This window comes from Phalaenopsis equestris, unplaced genomic scaffold (genome assembly GCF_001263595.1).
Source record: "Phalaenopsis equestris unplaced genomic scaffold, ASM126359v1 Scaffold000113, whole genome shotgun sequence".
NCBI classification, from domain to species: Eukaryota; Viridiplantae; Streptophyta; class Magnoliopsida; order Asparagales; family Orchidaceae; genus Phalaenopsis; species Phalaenopsis equestris.
The window spans coordinates 143983-162228 of NW_018164555.1; the positions used below are offsets into that span (position 1 = coordinate 143983).

The window sequence follows — 18246 nt, forward strand, 5'->3', positions numbered from 1 at the left end:
TCTTAGTTTATTTGATCGAGTCTCATCCTCAAGTTTTGTGTTTATCCCTCGGGATAGATACAGGATTTGAGGTAGAGCGCTCTTTCATTTAAACTGTGAAGATTATGGTGTCATTTTGATTTCATACTTTTCCAAACTTAAATTTATATGTAAATTAAAGCGTCCTTCCGAAGCGGGCGACGGGATTTCGATTCCGGTGACCGACAGTTTCTTACGGGCAACTCCCCCAATTTTTTAGTGCCGACAGAACACTTCAAGGCTTATGTCTAGTAGCAATAAGGTGTAAACCTCAAGGAGCAACGCCTCAAGGTGCTTGAGGCAGCACCTTGTTTTTCTAATTATACTAAACTATATATTATATCATTAACATATTTAACCTACTATTATACCCTTGTGCAGTATATACCCACACTCGACACGCAACAACCATCGCTTGAGTTAAGGTTCATTCTCTACTTTGTTTCTCTGTCGAGCATTGTCCAAGACTATTTCCGCATCAAAACTTCCACTTTGTCTCCATATCAAGCATCATCCCAAGCCCATTCGCTTGTCACGGCTTTGACTCCATCTCTCTTTCAAGCTCAAACTCCAATCCCGAGCCCATTAGATGAAGCCTCACAACGTCAACTCGCCAAAGCGTTTCTATCGAGTTTCTTCTCCATCGTCGACAAGAGACTTCCCCTTCTTCACTTTGATCTTCCTATGAGGTTTAATTTCTTAAATATAAATTTATTTTTTAAGTTTCCACTTATAGGTAATAATATCTTAATATTTTCTATTAGTATGATTTTTTTTTGTTAATAACATGTTTACATCGATGATTATATGAAAATGAGTTTGTGTTCACATATGTTATGATTATCTCTATATTTTAGTTGGGGTTAATTTTATTCACCTTTTGTTGTTGTCACGGTTAGGCTTTTAGTAATTTGCAAACTAATTTTGCTTACTTATACAAGCAATTTTCTCAAATTTATCCAAAATATCATTTTAGTATGATAAATTTATGAGATGCTTAGAAGTGCAATGCTTTGTTTAAATGCTTTAAATGACCTAAAAGATGTTTGTCATGTGCATTTAAGTATTTGGGTCTATTAGGGGTAGTTGCGACTGTTCGAAGAAGCAGCTGCAGTTATTCGAAGAAGCACCTAAGAAGCTGCTCAAGAAGAAGTTGTTGTTCAAAAAGCTGTGATGGTTGTCGCAAACAAAAAAAATCTTTTTGAAAAGATCGAATCGCAGCTTTCTAGCAGCCACTGTAGGTACCAAGACGTGGTGAGAAAACACAGCTTTCAGCTGCAAATTTTCGAAAACGCAAGCAAAACTCAGTTTTGCAAAACAAGAAAAACTGCGGTGCTGCACCACACCTCCAACGCACCACCACCCCAAACACACCCTTAATGTTTAGTAGCAAATAGCAACTGTCAAGCCTTGTTTTCCTAAATAGTAAATAGTATTTGCCCAAATTTGCTTGTTAACTATTTTATGTTTTAATATGTTCAAAAAAAGATCACAGTTGTAATGCTAATGTAAACTCATCATAAACTTATTTAATAAATTGAAATTTAATACAATTTGAGGCATCTAAGATAGTTCTCATTCAGAAATAATTGTATTTACTAATTTCATTTATTCTCTAAGCTTTTAAGATTTTTAAAAATGTTAATCAAACAGCCTTGCTCTATGCTTAGAATGAATTTTATTTAAAGCATTATGCACATGGTAAATTTAACAATGTTAATTAGGTATAGCATGAGGCATGGGTACGATTACAAAAGTTTCACATATTTTATTTATAATCATTACAATTTTAATTTTTTTCCCCATATGCGAACTTCCCTATTTTACAACTATTATACTATTAATTAATTATCTTTATATTAAATGATATTATTATTACTTTTTTTATTTGAATGTGTAGTCAACAACAACAACAACAACAAAGCCTTAATCCCACTACGTGGGGTCGGCTACATGAATCCTTTTTCTCCATTGCGTCCTATTTAGTGTCATATTTTCATTTAGTTCTAGTAAATTAAGATCATGAATGTGAATGAATAATGAAATGAAATGTATTATATACGTTTGCGACAATTTAGTTATACTCGTTCAACATCCACTAGGTCCTAGTTATGCAGGTCAGGTCGAGTGCTGGGGAGAACTTAATTTAATTGAAATGTCCATCTCTGTCGCACTGTGATTGACCCTAAAAGGGGGGTTTAGTTAGAGTGTGAAAAGCAGTGGCAAAGAAGTCAACAAGATCAGTGCACGTATCTCATCATCAAATTCAATTTCCACAGACGATAATTGATTTGTGATAGTGTTGAAATCATTCAGGTATTGTACAACAGACGTACCTTCTGTTATCTTCAAATTGAATAACTTCTTCATCAGATATATTTTATTATTCACTGATGGTTTTTCATACATACCTGACAAACTTCTTCATCAGATATATTTTATTATTCACTGATAGTTTTTCATACATACCTGACAAGGCTGTCATATGATATGCAGACGTCTTCTCGTTGACGACTTTGCGTGCAACGAACCTCGATAGGGTCAATCAATTAACCCCCAGAACCAGTCGATCCAACAGATTCCATTCAGTTTCATCCATCCTTTCAGGTCTTTTCCCTAATAACGGAAGATGAAGTTTCTTCCAAAAGAGGTAGTCTTCTATCTGCATCCTCCAATAACCAAAATTTGTACCATCAAATTTCTCGATCCGTGAAATCTTTACTTCATCTGCAGCTATTGGCTCTGATACCAGTAGTGGTATATATGAAATTTAAAACGATCGACGAAAAAGTAAAAAATAGAACGAGAAAATTCACACTAGAAAAAACGCACAGATTTACGTGGTTCGGCAAATTTTTTCCTGCATCCACGGAATTGCAGAGGATTTTTCTAATTGATAAATTTACATCGGTCAATCGCTTCAACAATTACAAGAGAAATATCTCCTCACATTCACTCTCCTTGTCTTTCTCCATCTCTCCACCCGAGAACTACAAGAGAAAAACACCCAAAAATAATGGAGAGAAAAGCCTTGCGTTCGGTCACCGAAACAGCACAAAGGAAAAGCCTTTCACCTTCTTTGTCGTAAGCCAGGAAGAAGCAGACCGCCTGTAGCTTCTTCCTCGTCACCAACTTCACGATCAATACCACTGAATAAACAAAGGAGCAAAGCCGTGCGATTTTCTTCCCGTATCTCTTCTTCCCGTGAGCAGAACCACCGAAGTAGTCCAAGGGATGCCTCCCTCTTGTTGCCGCAAGAAGCCTAAGTCGTTCGCGGTTTCAGTCCTGCGAACGCCTACTGGAACGGCGACGAGAAGCGACCGGAACGGCAAAGAGAACGGCGTTGCGGAATGGCGAAGAAAACAGCCAAGGGAACGGAGACGCGGAACTTGAGCGGGGGCAACTGGGAGATCGTGGGATTAGCAGGTTTTTATTGTTTTTTTTTTTTTTTTTTTTTTTTTTGAACAGGGCTCCACACAACAACACTTTACCCCGAAAGAGATTATTTTAACTCCTTGCTTGTTCACAGAAATTCTTTGTAAATCTCATTATATCATATCCTGTAAAACCAAATCTTAAATTTCCAATGATGCTTTGAATCACATTATCCAGCCTACAAAACCGTTTCTACCCATCATTATCTTTCAATTGCTTCGTTATAAAGCGTTGTAGCATCCATAAAAAAAAAAAATCATAGTATGCAGACAACCCTTGATGGAAACTGTTCCAAATTTTAGATAGGTTAGAAGCATCTTTAAATCCATGCTTGAAACAATTTCGAGGTGGAAACAATTTCGAGGTGGGAAAAATAAAGAGACGTAAAGATGAAAAACCTTTAAGTAACCTAGATTGGTTGCCACCAATTAATTTTTTAATCTAATGCTGTGCACCGAATGAGTTCCTCTGACAGTACACTTGCATGGAACATAACATACTTATAGAGCAGAATTAAATTAAACCAATGTTAAAGTAAATATTGAATATAAATGAATGAACAAATGATGAAGAATAATAAACAAGACAAAAGTGGTCGTGATAAAGTAACGTTGATGAGTAAACCACTTCAATAACTCACAGCCAATGGCTCTGGAGGCTGCATTGAAGCAGACAAGAACTGCACAATGGAACCAAGCTGCAAACTTTTTATTTGCAGGCATAAGGAGTTTAGAGGAGTTCTCAGAAGTTCAGGAAGCTGGTAATCTGCAAAGGCATCATAAACACATTTAGGATAGAGATGATAGCACTCTCCAGGTTGAACACGACCAGCTCGTCCTCTTCTCTGCAAAGCCAACAAGCAAAAAAAAAAAAAATGTTCACTCAGACATAAACTCATGCACAAAAAGAACAAAAAGGAAAATATAATAAATGTCATTAAAATATAATCAAAATCTCAAATAATAAATTCTTTTTGCCACCGTAACATCAAACAATTAAGGCACCATCTTTTTATCAAACCATAATAAATGTTAGGAAGTTCGAATTTTCTGTTCTTGGCACATAAAGAAAAGAGAGCGATGAGTCTAAAAATAACAGGTATGTGTCATTCCCGGTTATTCCAGAACTTTCCAGTAGGGCGTGTCAAGTTATGAACGAAGTAAAACAGTCTACCACACTTGAGGATCTTCAGGGTATCATTCAAATGTTTAAATTTACAGCATCACAAGACTATCTAACCAAGAATCAAACAAGCTATTTGCATAAAATCTGATATATGAATCGTATTTTCAGAACGATCATATACTGCAGAGTATAAGCTATACAATAAAAGAAAATGATTTTATGACATAAGGTTTGATTGCTTGTGAATTTGTAGTAGCAGCGACCCTAGCTATTCATTTAAAATTGAAAGACCAACAGAAAAGGTTCTAATTGTAAACACAACACGTTACTTTCATAGTTCTCTGGACTGTAAAAACAAATAAAAGAATAAATCTATTAGAACAATGGTCTAAAATGATAACCCGAGACCAATAGAGATATTGCTTAGTAAATACAGTCATCTTATCTACAAATTTCCACTAAAAATCAAAAGATTCCCTTATACCAAATTAGTATTAATTGGTCGGATTTGCATGAACATAGAGCCAACGATGGGCAAGAATAAAGCTTTACGAGTTAGTGTCCAGACACAAATATAACTGTTAAACAATAAATTAATCATTTATGGACCTGGATTATCACAATATTCTATCCACTATTAACTAAATGAATGAGAGAACAATGTTGAAGAACACCTAATCATAAAAAACTACTTGAATCTGCACCAAAAAAAAATTTATGAGTAATGATAAATGAAATTTGGACAAAAAATATAATACTTGCCGCGCCGAAGCTTTAGAAATCCAGGCAGGCAGCAAGCAAGGTGTGTTGTTTAAGGCATCGTATGTGGTCTCCTTTGCTTTACCACAGTCAACCACAAAAACAATATCATTAATCGTAATACTTGCTTCAGCCATGTTTGTTGCAAGAACTATCTTTCGTACGTTGGGAGGTGGCTTTTGAAATATGAGCTTCTGCATACATTAAAAAAAGCATTTAAGTGCTATCAGACAAAAAAAATAAAAGGAAAACTATACAATAATTTTGAAATTGTCAAATAATACAAAGCAAAGTAGACAACTAAAAAGAAATTCATACCACTAACCGCCTAGTTGGTGCATTATCGAACAAGTTTAACGAGCTAAACAGGCTTAGTTCAAAAAATACCCACAAGAAGGTAGGCAGCTAATGGAATGAAGCAAAATATTTGTATGTTTGTTACCAAAGAGTCCAAACAGTTCAATATATTTTTGGGAGTTGCATACTATTTACATATCTAACAACCAAAGTTTGATATTTACACTTATAACACATTGGTGTCATGTAAGTTGTATGAAAACGTGCATTGCACTTTCACAAAGGTAGTGATGATGTTATTTTTGATGTGATGTTAAATAATTGAGTGGTATGTATGTAAATATGAATGTTTGGGTGTTAGACATGTAAATGTAAATTCCCCTATATTTTTTGTTCCACTTCTCATAGTTCCATACTCCACAATCATTAACTCCAGCAAAAGCAGTATAATCGTAACCATTGCAGAAGCTTCAAACTCATGGACAATAAGAAATGTCCAACTATTGTTCCTTGCCCTTTTTTTTTTTAATTGTTTTATCTAAACCCCAGCAAAGAAAAGGAAGAGGGGAAAGAGACAAGAAAACCAAAAAAGAGAAGACTCACAACCTTCATTGTCAGCTCCAAGTTCAGCGAAAAAATTTGGTGTTATGCTAAGTTAACAGCCAGCCGTATAAAATATATTTATTACAAAACTATAAAATATAAAATATGAGTTCACCAAGACATAACCCGCTTGTAGTGATAAGAGGACAAGGATGACTGGGGCAACACCTATCTGTGTTGAGCAGTAAGTGTTAGGCATTTGCGCTAGCTAGCAAGTAAAGGTTAGCTACAAGTCACCCACAAGTGATTGACAAAAGAGGACAGGTTGGTTAAATCTATAATTAAAATGAGATTTATTACATTAAATTTGGGAATTTCGGAAGGAGAGCCTTGGAGAATCAACAATAAACCAATTAGAATAATAATAAATAATTTGTTTGCAAGAAAATAAATGGAAAATAAAACTAACCTATAATGCTTGATTATAAGCTATTATGTCTTGGAATGCTAACAAAAGGAGTAGATAGAGGAGAATAGATAGATGAAAGGTAAAATTTGAGGAGAATAAGATTAGTATGGCGATTGCTACTAAGTTGATTATTGGTGCAGAAACTGTGACTGAGGTCAGTCTTATTCTCCTCAAATTACATTAGAAGTTAGTTTCAAAAATGAATTTTAGAAGAAAAATAGATGGATAACTGCAAAGAATATGAAGTAAAAAGAAAATGACTATCAGTGCTGACTAAAATGGAGATCAAGGTTCTAGTTAAAACTAAGAGGAAATCAATTCATGGCGGCTATTCAATAAGAGTTAGAATGTGACGCAAGAAGTTAAGTTTGCTTTTACAGTCATATCATCTTATAATAGTGAACAGATACTTTAGAAAATGAGAGGTGGTTTATTACTTTCCAAAGCAAAAGCCCTTCAACCATGTTTTGGGTTCTTTAATTAGAAGGCAAGAAAAGTCTGTTTTGCTGAGACGCTATGACCACGAGAAAATTTACCAGGCAATATGAAGTAATTATGGGCGTTATATTAACAAAATAAGAAAATAATCAATAAAAATAACAACAATAACAATAACATGAGGAAGATGGTAAAACTTAAAGTAAAGAGTAGTTAATCTTTCAATCCAAGTTTCTAATAAAAACAATAAATTCTGAAGAGAGAAAAATGCATGTGGGAAAACTTGGTTCAGCCCTTTCATTAATGACACACTTCAAATGCTCGAATTTATTTAAAAAAGCACCATATATACATGCAGCTTCTCTGCGAATTTTCATCATTTTTATGCATGTTTAACTTAATCTATGATATATTCTAGCGATATGCAGATTATAGTAGATTCTTTATATTCTCAGAGAGGAAAATATGCATGTTAAATAATTACACAACGAAATTAAATCATATAAAATTATTCATATAATTAGTCATGATACATGCATGTTAAATGTTGTTATCTTAATAGTTTCATAATATATTAGTTTATGAAGATATTAGATTACTATATGATAATTATATTCTAATAAAGATGTCTAGATGTATATGTTAGATTATGACTTGACATATATTTGACCTTTAGAACTTGAGTAAAGAAGCATCGTTTAAATTATCATATGACCTCAGATTTTAGTAGATTTGCATGATTTTTTAATAAATAAATACAAGTCTCACATGAAAATAATGTATACTTTAAATGATGAAATGAAAATATGGTATACATGGATTTTTTTATGTGCATGTTCAGAGAAATTCACCCCCTGATAGTACAAGCAGAGGACACCAGTGTACTGGCGCGCGTAAAGATTTTTCTACCACCCAGAAAATTGTGATAGTTAATTCACTAAATGTTGTGTCGACAAAATAATATCGGTCAGGGGAGAATAGACAAAACTTACGACCCCAGATAAATGTGACTCACTAGCAGCATGCCGACATGATAATATCGGTTAGGGCAGGTAAGGGTCTTTCCATCCTAAACAATTTTGATGTTTATATCACTAACTGTTGAGCCAACGAAAGTCGATAGAGCAATATCGATAAAGGATGTTTTAGGTTGTTTTACCGATAATCCTCAAAGCAGATAGATATTTATGTAAAGAATATAAGTAAAAGTAATGCTAAAATTACAATAAAAGTACATGCATATAGAAGTTTAAAGTATTTTCATTTAGAAAATATCATTGATATTTGCAATAATATATCACAATTTTTTATAAAGATATGAAAGACCAGCATGCTTATTAAATTCTTTCCCTTATGTTATTGTAGTTTAGAAGTATGATTACTCCTGATTTATCTTTAGATAGCTCATGTTGATTTAATTTTTTTTTTCAGGTTTAAGCTTTTAATTAAGATGAATAGATGATAAAAAAATGTGTAAATAAGGCAAAAATAATAATTGAGAAGGTACAAATTTCTAATTGTTAATTAAATTTGTTTCCCTTATAGGAACTTTCATGGATTTTTTTGAATATTTAACTGTTAGTGATAGAAATAGAATAACAGATATCTGATTTCACCGTCCAACCGTCTGTTCTAATTTTGATTAATTTCAAGCATCAGGTCGGGTTGTGGCAGAAATGATTAGTTTTTATTTGGATTAGCAGCAACCAATAGATCAAGTTGTAGGTATGACGTCTTTGTAGTCTATATCATTTGTATTTCAAATTTCAGTTGAAACATCAGAGAAACATGTTTAACGCTACCTCAATAATAAAGAGCTTCGAGCTACGATTTTTGAGATCTTATTCTTTGTGACAAAATTTAACTATTTTTTGAGTAAAAGGTGAAATAATTAGTATTTATTCGAGTTATTATTAAAAATGTTGTACTAATCTAATTATTTAACTTAAAATGAAGTGTGCGGGTTATTTGTCAGTAATTTAAACATTGAAGATGACTTTATTATAAACAAAAGGATTGAAGAAAAATTTTGAAAATGGTTCAAATTACACGTATTATCAATTAACTCACAACTCACTAGTATGTAAGTCGAATGCTCAAATTAAAAATAATTATATATTGAATTCTATAATAGGTTCATAATCGAAGCAAAAGAGTTACTAGTCAGGGCTTAATAGATCTTGTTTCTGAGCATAATCACAATGTTATTACATGACTAATATTTGATGTGAATAATTATATATTTCACATGATTTGTTGATCTGAAGGAACAAATACAATTTTGGGGTTTGTGTTAAAAGAAACACTCTCTGACATTGAGGACAACTACTATGATTTTCTTCAAGAAATGGTGCAATTGTGATATCTTGGTTGTGTTGAGCGCAATGTATTTTTATTCAATTATGTGTGATTTAATCAGGATCCTAAGCAAGGAATAAGAACAACAAATATATATGATATCACTGAAGTTAAAATGAACAAAAAATAAGTGAAGTTTGTTCAATTTATTCTAGCACATCAAGCAGTAAGATATATTGCCATAGATACCATGATAGAGCAAGAGATAAATTTGATTGGATATTGATTATAAAAACTACACCTAAATGAACTATTGAGGTACAAAGCATTATTTAACATGCTTATCAAGAGCAAAAATTGTCATAAGTGTGTATTCCCTTGATTTTATTGAGCAAGAAATTATCTTGAAGGATATCATCGGGCATATGAAGAAGTTACTCAAGTTAAGGATGAGTCTAATAAAGACCTAAATGAAAAAATTTTAAATTCATCATCGACTCACTCGTCTGATGCAACAGATTAAGATCAATATGTACTTTTAAATTTCAATTCCTTTTTGCTTTTATTTCTTATAGTACTAGATTTTATTATTCGCAATTATCTATTTTGTGACTTATGTGTTTACCTTCTGTAATTTTACTTTTCTCGTGTTATATTTATACTTATGGTATTTTTTTTTCTTAATTATGCAGCTTTCTTTTTTTACTTGTTTTTTGTTTATATTTATATTATTTATAGTTTATCATTATTCTGATAAATTTATTTCTTGTTACAGATGACTTCAGGTGTGAGGGGTGAGCGACCACAAAGACCGATTTTATCTAGCTTGTCCTACCTGAGGAAGTAGCCAGTTTCATGCTCCTCACATATGAGCACTACTATGACGATCACCACTGCAAAACATCGATGCCCATCAAGCATGTTGCTCCTATCAAGCATGTTGCGCCTATCAAGCATATTGCTCACACATCTTTAGTCCCCAACAAAGTGTCATTGTAGCCCTCCTCTGAGCCAAGCCCCTCCTCTCTTGTCCCTTCCAGGTAAGACACCTTCAGACGCTTACACATCGAGTCGCAAGCATGAACTTATAGTAATTTGTATTAATTTTCTATTATAATATTTAACTAATATTTTATTTCAAGTTTTATATGTCCAGGCACTGTAGCCCTCTTCTGAGCCAAGCCCCTCCTCTCTTGTCCCTTCCAGGTAAGACACCTTCAGACGCTTACACATCGAGTCGCAAGCATGAACTTCTAGTAATTTATATTAATTTTCTATTATAATATTTAACTAATATTTTATTTCAAGTTTTATATGTCCAGGCACCCCGTCATCTTAATCGCGAAGATCATCAAGAGTATGTTTGATGTTTCGTATCCCGAACGAGGTTCTGAATATATGGTTTAGGGAATTTGACGTAAAATCAATTGATTTTGAATTAAAAATATAATTTTTAGTTATGATTTTATAATAATAAACATTGTTTTATATTTGTTTTGTAGAGGTCATTCTCCTGGAATGTTTAGGCATCATCAGCATATCAGAAAAATGTTTGACATACGAGATATGCACCGATTGGATGATATATTTACTGTTATGCGCACGAAGAACAAGGGCCTACTTAGAAAGGCGAGGATGTTTGAGCAAAGTTGTCCAAGTTGTGCTCCATCTCGGAGTATCTCAAGAAAAGGGAGATGGCCCAAAAGAATCGGGCACCCAAGTGTGGGGGCATTGGTGCCTCACTTTACATTAAAGGTTCGGTCTAGCACACAGCGTGCCAGAGGAAGTTGGAAAGTTGGTAAAACTCATTCAAATAGTCAACAATTCATTTATGTAATTATCTAATACTTATTCTTTTTACATGTTAATAGAGACAAAAGCTTGGATGGGACTCCATCGTTTTTTAGTTGCATACCAGGACACATCAACACCAGGAGAACCAGCAGTGAATCGACGACAGATCTTGGATGGTTAATGTAAGTAAAATAATATTTTTATTTCTCTAATTTACTTACAGTCTTATGTAAAATAATAATTATCCTTTAATTTTACTTTTATAGAAGGATTATGAGAGCCTGAGGGAGACCGAGATCAAAGCCCGACAAGTATTGGCAATTTCAGTAATCAGTCACAATCTGACCACTCAGACTTTGAGATCTGGAGGGAAGTTGCTAGAAAGAAGAGGTGAATCTACATCTTGGGCGCTCGGGAGTTTGTCTGTGAGGCTAAGCACTCCAGTTCATGTCAGAGTCAGAGGTCGTCCTCACCGATGGACGAGAGGCTCGAAGCAACAGTTGCACAGCTGTAGTGCGACATACATCATTGTGGCAAACGACCTCTGAGTGATGTGCAGCAGCAGGAGGGCGCGTAAGATTTTAGGATTTCTATGTATTCTTTTTCTTTTATATTTGGACTTTACATTGTATATTTTTCGCAAACATTTCAGGAACTTACGTATAGAATGATTTATTAGTTTTTTCTAAAATATGTATGATGATTTCATTCCTTTTTAATGTATTTATATGTTTGTTTAATATGTTATTCGATATGGTTGGTGTTATTGTTAAGTATTATGATCTTTGCTTGCAGATATAAAAATTTTGATTGGCTTTCAATATTTTTTAATTATTTTGAGTACAGGCTTGCGGCTGATTTTTCGGTCATTAATTGGTAGCTGAACAAAGTGGCCACAAGTTCATACGATATTATGCGGCTAATCAATTTTGTGCAAGCTAACCTACAGTTGACAAGTAAGTCGCAAATCAGACGTAACTTACCAATGGCATAACTCACTTGAAATTAAGATGTTACTTATACGACTGATCGTTCCTTCAAAAATTTTCTTACGACTGAATAATCCATCGCAAATAAGCTTTCAATTGCAAATCTATTTGCGATAGAAATTTAAGTGATGAAATTTTTTTAGTCAAATTTCAGTTGGAAATCCTTATTACTTGCTAAAATTCATACTGTTAGCAGCTAAAATTCATGCTATTACCGGCTAATTATTCAACTGATAATAGATGTATTTCATGTAGTGTTAGTTAATTAAAGCAGTTCGGTAGCACATTCTAAGTAATGACCAACTAGCATTTTGGGCTTGATTGTTCAGAGCAAATTAATATAGCATTCGCTCTTTCGTGAGCTCTGTTCGACTTTGGATTTTGACGCTGATAAATTTTAGGAAAATAGGTGATAGCTCTAAGAATGGAGTGGTCATTATAAATTATCAGAGCTTTTTTAAACTATTATTTTTTTGTTAATGTTGTGTAAACTTGGTGTTTCGAGTTAGACAGATGATCCTCTGATTTATCTTGGCTTGATGTTTCATGCTGCATGGATGGTCCTCCAATTTATGTTTATCTTTTGATTTGGGAAAATTGTGTTATTGGTTTGATTAGGTAAAATGTGTTATTGGCTTGTGGTGACTATTGTTGTTTCATATTCTTTAATTGGTGATAATGACGAAGTCGGTAGTGATGAGAGAGCTCAATCGAGTTATGACTGTTGCAATTACATCCATCATCAGGGATTCTTGTTGTCATTTCTTTGCTAGTTAAGGCCCCATACCAAGAGGTTCAACGTCTTATTCTTTAAATTTATTCTTTGATTGTGATCCATTTTAAAAACACAAAACTCAACAGGGAAGGAAAAGACACTCAAATTTGTGATATGTTCGGAGAGATGTTAACAAATGAAGTGGTCCCTTTAGTTATGATGTTTGGTAGCTGCACCTCATTAGGAAGGTGAAGACATTTTCGTGTTCACTTTAACTAGTTAAGTGGATAATAATGTCAGGTAAAGATTCATAGTTAGAAAGTGAAAGCTTTGGTATCTTTGGCCTCATAATTATGACTATTTATAGGTCAATGTAATTGCATAATAGGAGGAGATGATACCAATTGGATGCAGAGTAAAAACTCTACTTGGAAATCTATTCAACTCCATTGTTGATTGAAACATATGCAAAAATACGTACTAAATGATTAGACATTTGTAGGCAACCCCTTTGGGTATTTACTATTAGTTGTACCCTGCTGGTTTTTTTTTATTTTTTATTTTGTCATAAATTTGCATAGCAAGAGACAAATAGCAGATTGTAGTGCATGATAGTAGAACATGTATTCTTATGGTTAAATAATTCAACTTAAAGAGTTAAACTTAGTACCTTGATATGGATAAGGAACTAAAAATTAAATTCAACATCTTTTGTCATCTTGTGGTAACCGCATCAAATGAATTGGGAATAAATTAGGAAAATAGTGTGAAGTTATGCTAAGAAAACAAATCAATCATCAAAATCTCACACAAGCCAATATTACAAGAATGAACTAAATCCATAGAGATCAATTAACACTTATTAAGAAAATAGACAATAATTTGATATGCATCCCTAAGTTCAATCATACAAGCAGTTGATCGACACTCAAATCAAAGAACGCTAAAGCTCTACATTGCAAAATATCATCTCCAAGTTAGACACGAAAAATATCAACTCCATAGATTAAGGAGTGTTGGTGATTATCCTGCCTAAACATGACAATCCATTTAAGTGCAGACTAGTGCGATTCCACACAGCACATGTTGACAACTAATGGCATTACTAAGGAAAAAAATCCCTCATTGACATAAAGTGGAAAAAGGGTGCAGTGTAAAACAAACTTCCTAATATACATAGATGACTGTATAGAAACTTCGTTAATACTTGTACATTTTGTACAATGAATTTTGCCATATAATCATTATATAATTACATGGTTCCACCAACAAGAAGTTACATTGGGCAACATAAACTCCTACAACATTAATAAGAGAGCAAAGGTGAAAAACAGATAGATTAAATCATTTCTTCTCTCTTTAAACAATAATTTTGCCTTCAGGAATAAGATCCTACATTATAAACAATATTGCATGCACTAAAGTAATCCGATAAATAACAATGTGGAAGTCACTACTTTTACTCCCTTTGAGTTAACAGTTGGAGATTACGTCACAGCAGTTGTTCCTAGTTCCTAGTCAAACACCAAGGTAAAGAGAAAAAAAAGAAGACCTATTACTCTGAATAGGGTAAGCAGGGGCCTTCCTCTGGACAATTCCAAGTAGTGTTTTATACCTTGTGTCTATCAAAATGAAAGATTCCGACAGCTTTACTATTTTTTTCACATAGTTGGCTATTTTATACTAAAATTTTGCTCGTGTTAGTTCACAAGTTGAGTTTCATAGGTTATGCAACCCTACTCTAGTAAAAATTGTCCATTCAAATAAATAAATAAAACTTTACAAGTAAGTTTTTGCCTAGTTTGATGAAATTCTAGATACTAAAGATCCAAAACATGCAAAATAAATATGCAACTGCAAATTTTATGTTAAAAGAAATAGTTCTTTAGAGAATTATAGATCTAATCATAAAATGAAAATTTAAAAATAGACCAAAGAATGAGAGCTAAATTTGCATAAGAAATGAATTTCAACTGTAAATTGGTGTCCCAAAGTGTGTAAAGAGCATGGCATCATCAGCGGAAGGCATGGATGGTAGAAACTACAAAAGGCATGGATGGTGGAAGCTACAAAAGGCATGGATGCATGGCATCATCAGCGGAAGCGTCAAAATTTTGCACTCACAAATCAAACAAAACATGAAAACAATCCAAATTCAAAGTGAATTGCATAGAACTTAATCTTTAAAATGTAATCAAAACAAAGTATACAATCAATCTTCAATATGAGGAAAAACTTATTCATCTTATTTTTTCCATATAACTTGAACTAAGAGATGGTGTATGCGGTCTGGCAAGCTCTCTCAAAGATAAAGAACTCCTTAAGAATGCTTGGCAGTGCCTTCAAGTCAACACGTGGAAGAATTGAGAAGACATCAAAATGTAACAGAAACTATAGGAAGTTGTTTGCCTCACCAGAGGGAGTCCACCATTGCATAGGCGAGTAACCTCCTTTTATTCCATTTGGTGTACGTCTAAAAAGAGCAACATATGGTGGCTTTAGAAAGCTATTTTATATATTTGGAAGGTGGTTGTGCTGTGATTTGGGGGAAATAGTTTGGGGGCAAGAATGGCAAAACAAATAAAGAGAATAATATAGAATTTTTGTCAAATTTAGTTGATGGTACGATATGGTAAGAGGTTAGAACAATTACGGAATCTTAATTTTCAGCTTGGCTTATTATAGCTTATGATGTGTAAGTTCTCCTTCATCATTTGTTGAATCTTGATGAGCTGGACAATAGGCCTATATAATTTGATAATTCTTATTTAGTCCTCTAAAAATATTAATGCTTTTTACTGCTAATAAAAAAAGCCTCTTGAGAGTAAGCATTGCAATGGCATTTAAAATGGACTAATTGTCTTCCATCAAGCCTACTTGAATTTGTCATGTTAGAGTTGGCGTGTCCACTAGGGCATGCAATAGAGATGAATTTCGTGAGTTGTTTACTCAATTAGGAATTATGAAATGATCAAAAACAAATCTCAAAAATAGTGTGCTTAAATGTGGATTACAGAATGACTAAGGCTGGACTTTATGAATTGTGTGTTTGAATAAGAGAGTTCAACTGAATCCATCAACCTCCTAATCATTTAAGGGCTACTACTTCATGAGTTCAGGCATCCCACTTATAACATTATTTAAAATATGGCCTTTCTATCTTCAAGAAAGTGTATTTCTCTCTTTCAGACATATTTGTCTCTATTGAGCACCATGAAGCACAGTGTCAAGCCTTTATTGGAATCTTCTTCATCTTGTTAGTGCAACCGAGTAGGTTTTGATGTAGTCATCACTACTGGATGGCAATGGCTTGCATAAGATGTTGGTAGGGTCACTTATTAAGGATGGAAACTTAGTGGGGATGTTAAGGGTCGTGATTGATTATGGTAAAGGTCAGTATCAATGGGTTACCTCCCTTGTCTTTGAAGATCATCAAGGGTTGAACTTCAAGAGACTTACTCCAATATAAATTTTTTTTGGAGGTCAGATTTTATCCTCCTTATTCTTATTAGATTTTTTTTTAATTAGCAAAGAAGTTAACTCCATCAGGAATGCTGACAATCTAGAGGCTTTATAGTACCATCCTACTGTGAGATAACACCATAAACAAGTTTGAATCCAATAAATGAAACATAGACAAAAGGAATGACTGAAGTTGTATCATAGTAACTTTATATTAAACTTTCACCAACAATTTTTTAGAATCACTAGGTTGAATCTTGTTGGCTTCATATAACTCCTCTCACATGGTTTACAAGATTGCTAGGGATGAATCTTGTAACAGATATTGAAGGATGAGTGAGATTATATGTTGCTAGCTTTTACCCCTCATAATGAATTTCAATTGTCTTGTCTAAATTTTCTTGAAGTAATGGAGATTGAGAGATGATAAGCTACCTATTGACTGGGTATGACCCCCTCTCCATTGGGGATTATAGAATCATCAAGAATAATTTATGATATGTCATAGAGAGGGTCACTTTTCTTGAATCTGACCTCTTGGTTAATATTTAGCTTGCAATTGGACACTTGACTAGGATAACTCTTCCCATGAGGGGAGGTGCCATACATTTCCCCTTTCTCAATGAACGATATAAAATTTATATACAACTAAATGGTGAATTATCAATATATATAAAGAAACTATTCATCATATATGGTGAATTTGAAATGAATTTAAAGTTGGCCTATCATGATATAAACTTGCAAGATATTGCCATATATAGAATGAACAAGCACTTCATCAAAGAGTGTAGTCCAATATTTCCGCATGCAATCATTGGATGTGAAGATCCCTACTTTGGTGGATGATCTTTCAATGGTATGAGCAATAGATTGGATCACCAATGCTATGAACTTCTTCAAGCATAATGACCTCAAATAATTGAAAACATTCTGTGAGTACATGTTAGAAGAGCGAAATTACCACCTTATCTCCTTAAGAAAAAATGTTTATTAAGCTTTATAAAGTAAGTTTTTCTTTTATGGTTAGTATGAAGGAGTAGTTGTCTCCTGCTACCTTTATCAATATTAAATGCAAAGCAAAATGCACTTCATCCCTCCTAGATTCAAGAAATTTGTGTCACCTTCTAAGAGAGATGGCTCTATATAGGATAAATCTCTAAAATTTCTCCAATAGTCTAGCAACTCTTAAAAGGTATTAATGGAGATTGTACATAAATATTGAGTCATGGATAATCTATTTTATGTACACATTTAAATACCCGCTTAGGGTTCAGAAGTCGCTTGACTAGCCACCTCTTAAGATAGATTGGTCAGTGTTATTGTTAGAATTAGTGTTTCATATTTATCTGTGTAGTTCAGAATGGGTCTGCCTCACCTCTCCAATCTGTTCACCTAAATCATCTAAACCACATGTTTTTAGGTGGAATCTATTAGTCAAAAATCATATATTTGACTCTTAATAATTATTCTGACATTATCTGTTTTTAATATTCTCTACACTAAAGTCCATTGCATTAGGGCATGTTCACCAAGGTTATTCTGAAAGGCTAAATTGTGCTTAATGGCATATATCCCAGGGATAAATCTCACCAAATAAGCATTACTATATAATGGATTGTGCTTGTTCCCAAGTTTGCAAAAATTTTGTTATTGCATATAACTTGGATTAACTCTAGCATTACTGTTGACCTCATTTTAGTGAGGTCTTAGTCTTCTACTCTTAGAACCTAGGATCTAGCTTTAGGAGTTCTTATTGACAATCCTAGCGGACTAGCAATGGAGCCCACCTCCCGTAGAACTTCAAGCCACTTCTTGACTCATTTTTGTGAAGAACTCGCATGAGTGGTTCCGAGCACTCAACTTCTAGTTGTAAGGGCTAAGGACCAACATGTAGAGGGCCC

General features: G+C 33.7%; 1 protein-coding gene across 2 annotated transcripts in view; it reads right to left on the reverse strand.

The window, feature by feature from the left end:
- Positions 1–4053: 4053 nt before the first annotated feature.
- Positions 4054–18246, reverse strand: part of LOC110020943 (DExH-box ATP-dependent RNA helicase DExH3-like) — a 35202-nt gene continuing 21009 nt past the window's right edge. Inside the window, exons 11-12 of one of the 2 annotated variants that reach the window (XM_020719250.1) lie at positions 5337–5531; positions 4054–4297 (exon numbers count right to left, since the gene is read on the reverse strand). In XM_020719250.1, the coding sequence (XP_020574909.1) occupies positions 4082–4297; positions 5337–5531 (411 nt within the window). In that variant the 3' untranslated portion in view covers positions 4054–4081. The remainder of the gene's footprint in view (positions 4298–5336; positions 5532–18246) is intronic. The other variant, XM_020719251.1, reaches the window with a different exon arrangement.